Source organism: Megalobrama amblycephala, linkage group LG21, assembly GCF_018812025.1.
Source record: "Megalobrama amblycephala isolate DHTTF-2021 linkage group LG21, ASM1881202v1, whole genome shotgun sequence".
Lineage (NCBI taxonomy): Eukaryota > Metazoa > Chordata > Actinopteri > Cypriniformes > Xenocyprididae > Megalobrama > Megalobrama amblycephala.
Window position 1 is genome coordinate 14,788,044 of NC_063064.1, and position 9,529 is coordinate 14,797,572.

General features: G+C 39.3%; 1 protein-coding gene across 1 annotated transcript in view; it reads left to right on the forward strand.

The window, feature by feature from the left end:
* Positions 1–8,568, forward strand: part of prickle2b (prickle homolog 2b) — a 111,918-nt gene extending 103,350 nt beyond the window's left edge. Inside the window, 7 exon segments of the mRNA XM_048171916.1 lie at positions 1–42; positions 44–82; positions 214–351; positions 1,870–2,073; positions 2,766–2,952; positions 4,756–5,616; positions 7,133–8,568. The exon segment at positions 1–42 is cut by the window's left edge and continues 33 nt beyond it. Coding sequence (XP_048027873.1) covers positions 1–42; positions 44–82; positions 214–351; positions 1,870–2,073; positions 2,766–2,952; positions 4,756–5,616; positions 7,133–8,025 — 2,364 coding nt within the window. The 3' untranslated portion in view covers positions 8,026–8,568.
* The last annotated feature ends 961 nt before the right edge of the window (positions 8,569–9,529 follow it).

Sequence of the window (9,529 nt, forward strand, 5' to 3'; positions counted from 1 at the left end):
AAAGTTCCATACGTCAACAGTCCTGGGGAGAAGCATCGCATCAAAGCAGCTTCTGCATCAACTTCCCCCACATGACAATGAGGTGAGATCAGCTTGGGCTCTTACACAAAAAGGTCAACACTCAGAATGCATATATGTTTGTGCGTGCCATCATTTACACACCCGTCTGTCCATGTTTACGCGACACTACTGACCTGAGCTCTTGTTGTGCAGGTGCGATACTGTAACGGTCTGGATGATGAGGAAAAACGAGAGCTGAAGCTCTTCAGCAACCAGAGGAAGAGGGAGAACCTGGGCCGCGGTAACGTCAGGCCCTTCCCGGTGACCATGACTGGAGCTATCTGTGAACAGGTGTGCAAGTGTTCATTTGTGTGTGTGTGGTATTTGAATAAACCGTGGTTTGGGGTTGAGGGTGTTGTGGCCACAGGAAGAGATCAGTTTCAGCGGTTCATTGAAACTGCTAGTTTTGTTCTTAGTCGCTTATTTTCATTGTCGGTTTTAAGGCTTCCTCTATAGGTTTTGTGTGTTAGTCCACCTGGGATGTCATATAAGTGCCAGTAAGTGAATTAGAGCTGAGTCTAAGCTGGATATGCATGTCTGTGACCACCTGCCTTGTTTCTCTCCCCTTCTGTTACCTCTCAGGAACAGATGTCACACTGACACAGTTTGGCTTTTTTCGCATGTTTTAAATTTATCCTCTACTGTGACACTCTTAAAGATTTAAGCCCCCCATTTAGCCCAGTGCTGTTGAAAAGATGCGGTTTTTCCAATAATAAATATTGGTCTCGAAGGTAACTGAGGCAAAAGTGTGTGTATTTGTGGATACGTGCATGCATCTGTCTATCCCATTAAACATTTGCTGACTCTCCGCATAATGCAAGATATAGGAAATGCTGAATGAGACCTTTAATGAAGAAACCAGCTAATGTCAGCTGTTCCTTTATATATACCAGATAGAATATGGTGGCCACTTGTTGTAAATTCCCTTTTTTTCCTCCATGCTTTGTCTTTGGATGTGCAAAAAATACACTTCCATACACAAGTTTGGGGTTTGTAAAGAAATTAATACTTTTATTCAGTAAGGATGCATTCAGTTCATCAAAAGTAATACTAAATACAGTTATAATGCTACAAATGATTTCTGGTTAATAAATAAAATGCAAAATAAATGCTGTTCTTTTGAACTTTGTTCATCAAAAAATCCTGAAAAAAAAAATGCATCACAGCTTCCAAAAAAATATTAAGCAGCATGACTTTTTTCAACATTGATAATAATAAGAAATGTTTCTTAAGCACCAAATCAGCATATTATTATGATTTCTGAAGGATCATGTGACACTGAAGACTGGAGTAATGATGCTGAAAACAGAGCTTTGACATCACAGGAATAAATTACATTCTAATATATATATATATATATATATATATATATATATATATATATATATATATATATTATATAAAAATTATAATAATATTTCATAGTATCATAAATGCAGCTTTTGTGAGTATAAGAGACTTTCAAAAACATTTAAAACATTATTATTTCCAGGGTGGGTTGTCTGATCAGAATGGAAGTTTAAATATGACATGTTCTTGAAGTAAAAAATAATAATAATAATAAAAAAAAAAACAGCTTGATGCATTTTTCCCCCATTTTAAACTTTCCCTTGAACTTGTATATTAAAACATATTTTAGTTTTTATATCTAATCAGTTGGTGGAGAGCTAGTCAATCTATAAACACATCTGCAGGGAACTCATAATATTAGAGTCTCAGATAATGATTATTGATTTAATCTTGTGCCCTGCTGCTAAATGACCTATAAAACTCTCTTTTATTAACCCTTTAACTCTCTCACATTTTCAGTGTGGGGGACAGATAAACGGAGGTGACATTGCCGTCTTTGCGTCACGGGCGGGCCACGGAGTGTGCTGGCACCCACAATGCTTTGTGTGCAGCATGTGCGACGAGCTACTGGTGGATCTTATCTACTTCTACCAGGACGGGAAGATCTTCTGTGGTCGCCACCATGCTGAAAGACTCAAACCTCGTTGTTCGGCCTGCGATGAGGTTAGACACTCTCACCCTGACATGACATGAACCTCTAAACATTAGTATGTATCTTGTATGCGCTGCTAATTTAACCATTACTCCCTACTATAACAATGCATATATTTACAAAATATACAACAAAAAAATGATAAATGGCACAAAACGTCCTGAATCACTCTTTTTATTTAAGGTTTTTAAGTTAGTTCAACCAAAAATGAAAATGATCTCATAATTTACTCGCCCTCAAGCCATCCTAGGTGAATATGACTTTCATCTTTCAGTCAAACACATTTGGAGTTATATTAAAAAAATATTCTGGCTCTTCCAAGCTTTGTAATGGGAGTGAATAGTAACCATGATTTTGAAGCCCAAAAAAGCACATTCATCCATCATAAAAGTTATCCATATGACTCCAGGGGAGCCTTCTGAAGTGAATCAATGCATTTTTGTAAGAAAAAATATCCAGACACTCTGTCATTGTGCAGATAAAAACTGATTGAGCCTTTTTTTTTTCTAGTTCCCATTTTATGTAAAGACAGCTGAATACAATGCATGATTACCATGGATACAGAACTTCATCTCTATAGTGATAATGGAGTTACTGCTGTGCTGCAGCTCAGTCTGTTGCCTCAGCAGAGCCTTTAGCTTCAGTCCTGTCACTTCCACTGCAGAAAAATGGTCTCACTCTTTTCTCTGCTTCTGTCTCTTAGATCATTTTTGCAGATGAGTGCACAGAGGCAGAGGGCAGGCACTGGCACATGAAGCACTTTTGCTGTTTCGAGTGCGAGACAGTTCTGGGCGGCCAGCGTTACATCATGAAAGAGGGCCGGCCATACTGCTGCACCTGCTTTGAGTCCCTGTACGCAGAGTACTGCGATTCCTGCGGGGAACACATCGGTAAGAGCCCATTCTATCAGTGCCGACCTGGAATCCCTTTAGCGTCCGTGCAAGGCCGGTCCGCTTTGCTCTTGCAGAAATTGCACCGTAGCAACTGCCAAGAGACGACTGACCTGCTTTTTTGTCTATCGTTAAGCTATTGAACATAAAGAACTTTCAAGTTGATAGTTTAGTCTAGCGTTCACGTTCAACGTTTTGGCAGCTTGTTTTGTGGAAATTCAATCCGGAATTAGTTTCCACACAGGACCGCAGAAAGTAATTTCATGAAACTGATTATAAACAGGAAGCATCAGTGTGGGTTTTCAAAACAGATGTTGTCCATTAGAGTGTAGCTGCTTTAGAGCTGTGATTAAAATCGAATGTATTTCTGCAATATGTGGCACACCGTATAATCAGCTTTCTCCAAACACATCTACACCTCACGAGAAGGATGCGGTCCTTCAAAGACATCTTTATTCTGCATATGTTTACTTGAAGTAGCTGTCATTTTAAAATCCACACAATTTTAAGCTTATGTAACTATAACATGCATTCATATTTTCACACAGTGCTCTTATGTCATGTCTAAAGGATTACTCTCTTGTGCATTTGCAGTCTGTGACATGATGCTTTATTTTGTCCTACATATTATTTTAAAACTACACTAAAAATGCAAATCATGTATACAGTAACTTGAATAAAACTCTTCTAGGATGGTTTTAATTTCCTTATCAAAATGATTTTTTTCCCTATTATTACAAAGTTTTAACAACTGCTTCAGTGTAGAGCTGCACGATTCTGGATGAATTGAGAAACACGATTTTTTTTGTTTCAAATAGAGTCCCACGACAGACAACTAAACTAAATAACATGTAATTTACTAGAGGTTCTGACGAAATGTTAATTGCTGCAGTCATTTTAAAATGTTTACTAATATGACTGAATTATTTAAAAAAAAAAAAATCAGCTTGAGTGAATTATTCAATGACTCATAAATACTTATATTTGTTTCATTCACTGGATGAATCAGCATTTTTTTATTTTTTTATTTCTTGAATTAATGATTCAATTACAAATACATTTTTTTTTAAGATTCACTTGTTGCCACCTACTGGTGTAAAGATGTATTTTTAAATGAGGTGCTCTTTTTTTTTTGATCACTTCCATAGACATAAGTGTTTATATCCGAACTATAAACTTTTATCCCAGTACTTCTGTAATATTTGTAACACCGAATATTTGTAACAATAATACTGTATGGTTAAAAAGAGTGTTTGTGAAGCTGTTTCATACCTAAACATGACAACTGCTCTCTCTGGGATCAGCGAATTTAATGTTCCAGTGTGATTTTGTAAAGGTTTAATAGACACAGGAGAATCTGTGTCATTTAGGAATGAGATCACGTGAGTGTTTGAATCGAGATCACGATATTATTTTAATAAGTAATCGTGCAGTTCTACTTCACTGCTTAACTTTTGTAAACCATTATGAATCTGTGTCAAGGTCAATAAGTCTTAAAAAAATCATCTGATATTTTAAGATGAGACAAAGTTAGTTTAGGTTATAAAATGTAATTTGATGTGATGCCTCAAAAAACTTGCATGAAGTCATGATATTTGTAAAAACAGGAAAATATATATATAAAAATATATATAGCATGAATTCAAAGAGTACATTAAGAACTTGGCATGTTTAAAACTACATGGTTTTTCCTTTTCTGTGTAGGAGGCTCTTTTTGACCCATAGTTTATAAGCACTCTACATATTTAATTTTGGCATAGATACTTGTGACCTGTATGTAATGGATGTCTTCTTATTGTGCAGGTATTGACCAGGGTCAGATGACATATGATGGCCAGCACTGGCATGCCACAGAGGCCTGTTTTAGCTGTGCTCGCTGTAAGAAGTCCCTGCTCGGTCGTCCTTTTCTACCCAAGCAGGGTCAGATCTTCTGCTCTCGGGCATGTAGCATTGGCGATGACCAAAACGGCTCTGATTCCTCAGATTCTGCATTCCAGAGCGCCCGTTCTCGCGAGGCCCGGCGCAGCAGCTCCAAATCCAACAAGAGCAATAATGGTGGTAGCGGAGGAGATGGAAACCAGGGAGGGAAAGGTTCAGCTGGGCGTTACTCTGCTGATGTTGACCCACTGTCCCTGCAAATGGACTTGCTTAGTCTGTCCAGTCAAACGCCCAGCCTGAACAGAGAATCTCCATCTTGGAAGACGCAGGCTGAGATGTATGGTTACGAGAGCCGTAATGAACTCTCTTCAAACCCTCTTCATTTGCTCAGTCAATGCAACATCCGGACTTCCTATTCCTCAAATCTGTCCCCTGGTCACCCAGCAGATCCAAGGCCCAAAGAGCCTGTGGCCTCCAAGAGACCCCCTGTATCTGCTCTCAAAGGACAGTCTTTGAATGAGAACTGGTTCCAGCCGGGACCAGAGGACTATTACCAACCTGCACTGCGAACACAGACGAGCTTTAAAGAGGTTCCACACAACAGCTTCATGGATAAGCGATCAGTGAGCCTGCATGTATTCCAGAGGGAGAAGGAGAAGGATGTTGGACCGCAGATGGGCCGTAGCAGGAACCCAATTAGTGCACTTGGCTTTAGCGAACAACTCACACCACTGGAGCAGACACCACACGGCTCTATGGAGTCACTGGCTCTATCTAATGCTACAGGTATTTTATTATTTTTTTATTTCACCATTTCATTTATTATTATAGTATTTTTTTTTTTTTATCTTCTTTTTTTATTTACTCTACCATTCAAGAGTTTATGGTTGGTAAGATTTTTTTATAATGTTTTTGAAAGAAGTTTTTTTTTTTTTTTTTTTTTTTTAATCAAAAATGCATTTAAAAAAGTATTTAAAATCACTTTTCTATATTTCAACATTTTACAGTGTAATTTATTCCTGTGATGGCAAAGCCTAATTTTCATCAGTCATCACTCTAGTCTTCAGTGTCACATGATTTGGTGCTTAAGAAATATTTCTTATTATTATAAATGTTGAAAACCGTTGTGCTACTCAATATTTTTGTGAAAACTGTGATAGGGCTGGGCGATATATATTGCATGCGATTGTCACGCGCATTTTGTCAGTAAAGCCGGTTCCCTGATTACCGCTAAATCGCCATCACCTGCTCTCAAATGGAGCGCCATTTAATAGACAGAGCCGTAGTTCACTGACAAGCTACGCAATATTGCGTTCATTATCGAAGGCGATTCATCTGTGATAATGAACGCGATATTGCATAGCTTGTCACTGGCTTTACTGACGAAATGCGCGTGACATTCGCATGCGATATATCGCCCAGGCCTAAACTGTGATACTAAGTTCTTTAATAACTCTCACTGACCTCAAACTTTTAAAGGGTTGGTTCACCCAAAAATGAAATTTCTGGCATTAATTACTCGCCCTCATGTCGTTCCACACCCGTAAGACCTTTGTTCATCTTCAGAACACAAATTAAGACATTTTTTATGAAATCCGACATAAAAAAAAAACTTTATTCAACAACATCTCTTCTGTGTCATTCTCATACGCTGTTACATTCAGCACTTCCAGGTTCTATGTCTGAACACCAGCTCAGTATTGGCAGACGCTGATCACGTGACCAGCGCGACACATGCGCGTGATGCTGACGCAGGAGCCGACCAATAACGTGTCGCCGTTCGGACGTAGAACCTGGAAGCGCTGGACGTAAACAGCGTATGAGAATGACACAGAAGAAAAGATATTGTTGAATAAAGTTATTTCTGTTTCGTTTTTGTGCACAAAAAGTATTTTCGTCGCTTCATAAAAATTAAGGTTGAACCACTGCAGTCATGTCGACTATTTTAACAATGTCTTTAGTACCCTTTCTGGAACTTGAAAGTGGTGAGTCAGAGAGCTCTCGGATTTCATCAAAAAATATCTTAATTTTTGTTCCGAAAATGAACGAAGGTCTTACGAGTGTAGAACGATATAAGGGTGAGTAATTAATGACAGAATTTTCATTTTTGGGTGAACTAACCCTTTAAACCATAGTTATATTTTACTGAATCATGTTTCTAGTGGATTGAGAACTGAAAATCTTAAAAATCTTAACGAATTTTAACGAATCCAGTTTATTATTTTCAACTTTTTTGTGTATTGTCACTCAGTTTATAAGGCAAGAGAATATTACAGCTGTCTTACATGTCTCATGTCTACAGGCACCTCTGCAGATGGCGGCGGTAAACGGCAGGAGCACTTGTCTCGCTTCTCAATGCCAGACTTGAGCAAAGATTCTGGCATGAACGTGTCTGAAAAGAGCAACATGGGCACCCTCAACTCCTCTGTGCAGTTTCACAGCTCTGAATCTCTGCGTAGCCTGAACTCCGCGCAGCCTTACCTGGAGCTCGAAGCCCCGGTGCAAGTCAAATTCCCCGTGCAATACCCCCGTGAACCTCCTGGAATTAATGCTTTACCACCTGGTTTTGCCTATCAGGAGGAGGATCGCGCAAGTTTGGTAAGCAACGCCAACAACGCCCGTCTACCACCCATGAGTGAACGGACCCGCCGTAGAAGCATCGACCACGAAGAGCCACGGCGTCGACACCACCACCATCGCTCTCGCCGTTCCAGGCGTTCCCGTTCGGAAAACGCACTTAACCTTGCTGCCGAGCGCCGCCCACCTCCCAAACGATCTCAGCTTCATGTTCGTGAGGATTATGACCAGTTCCCTCCGCCCCGTGGGTCACGGGACCACTACGGCAGTGGAAGTGGCAGGCTGAGACAGCAGCCCTTCAGACCTTGCCCTCGGACAACCTCCGACCTCACGCTTCAAAATCCCGCACTACACCGACACCAGGGCCCTTATTCATGGGACCAGTACGATTACGATGACGATTGGTGCTCGACCTGTTCCTCATCTTCCGAGTCAGAAGATGAAGGGTATTTTCTGGGCGAGCCAATTCCCAGACCGGTCCAGCTGAGGTACATGACCAGCGAAGAGCTTCTGCGCAAATACAACTCTTCAGGACTCGGCGCATCCGGTCAATTCGGGAGCCGAGGACAGTTACACACTCGCAAACGTAGGAAAAGCAAGAACTGCATTATCTCCTAAAAGTTACACCTGCTGCATCATGCACAACCTTGCACAAGATTTTTTTTTCCGTCAATATAGTTTAAAAGGCTTTTCGGTGTTGTGAGGCTATCAGTGACTAATACGCAGTAATTTAATTTGTTCATGGCTCAATTGCATATGCATGCTTTCTCATGTGATATTTACAAATTATTCTGGATGTTACACTTTTTTAGGGACTCCTTAAATCCGCAGCACTGTTGCCACATTTGTTACAACTAATGTGCAATTTTTCGTTATGTAATCCATTCAGGCACAGTGATGTTTTTTTTTTTTTTTTTGTATGGTGTTTGCTTTGGGCTGAAAATCCCATTAATAAAATGTATATAGGCAACTGAATGAAGAAATTTACTAAGTTAAGGATGTAATGTAAATTATCTGTAAATGATGTACCACATATTTTTATATTTTGTATCAATAGAATCATTTATGTACTAAGCAAAATGTAGAGAAAATAGTAAAGGCATGCACGTTAATTTGCTGATTTTTGTCCTGTATTGGAAATTAAAGAGTATTTCTGTGAGAGATTTGATTGACAGCTCTTGGTTCTTCATCATCAGAGCATTCTGTGATCTCTGACTCAGATTAGACACCAACACGCTCGCCATCTGCTCAATGTATTAATGCAAAAGACCACAGAGCAACGAAGGATCCGAATAGCTGGCCTCGCTTACTGATACACATCATTGCTAATGACAGTGCTTATGAAAATTCAAGGATTAGTTTCGATCTACATCTTTGACTTGGGGTTTTAAAGGTGCGGAAATGTTTTTGCATCCTTGGCTCAAGCTTTGCTCTGCGTTTAGATTCTAAACCATCATTCTGTCAGTAATGCTGCTGTTTAAGCAATAAGATAGGAGACTATCATTTTACACAGATTCAGAATGCTATTTACGCTGCTAGCTACATATGTGGTTTTCATATATTGAAGCATAAAATATGACCACAGTCCATTGTGCTATATGCCTGAAAAATGTATCCGAACTTGTTTAAAAGTGGCAAAGGGTTAATGTCCTCGACAGGCCAGAAACATGAGATGCTTTGTGCTACTGTCTGAGGAATGTTTGTCCTCATATGTACTTAGTAGTGGTCAGAAGAGTCTTGAAAGAAAGTTTAGATGGTGTTGTTCTGGTATAACCATCTGCATAAAATTGATCTAGAGTTTTTCTTCCTGTATTTTTCTTCCTGTTCTCTCTTAAGTTCTATCTCTCTTTCTGTTTCCTCTCTTTTACCTCAGAGAATGATTAATTGGCAATCCTTAAACAAAAGTTATAGAGAAAAAGGCCTATTTGAACTGAGAAATTGTTAATGTTATATATGCTTGGTTTTATGTATTCTGGCAGATATGTCACAACTAATTAGTTTTCTATCTTAAGCTGAGGTTTATTCAAGGATTTATGCCCCTGGTTTCACAGACAAGGCCTAGTCACAGACTAAACATGTTTAAGCTGTTTTACCTGAAAGTAACTTGCACTGACATATCTTA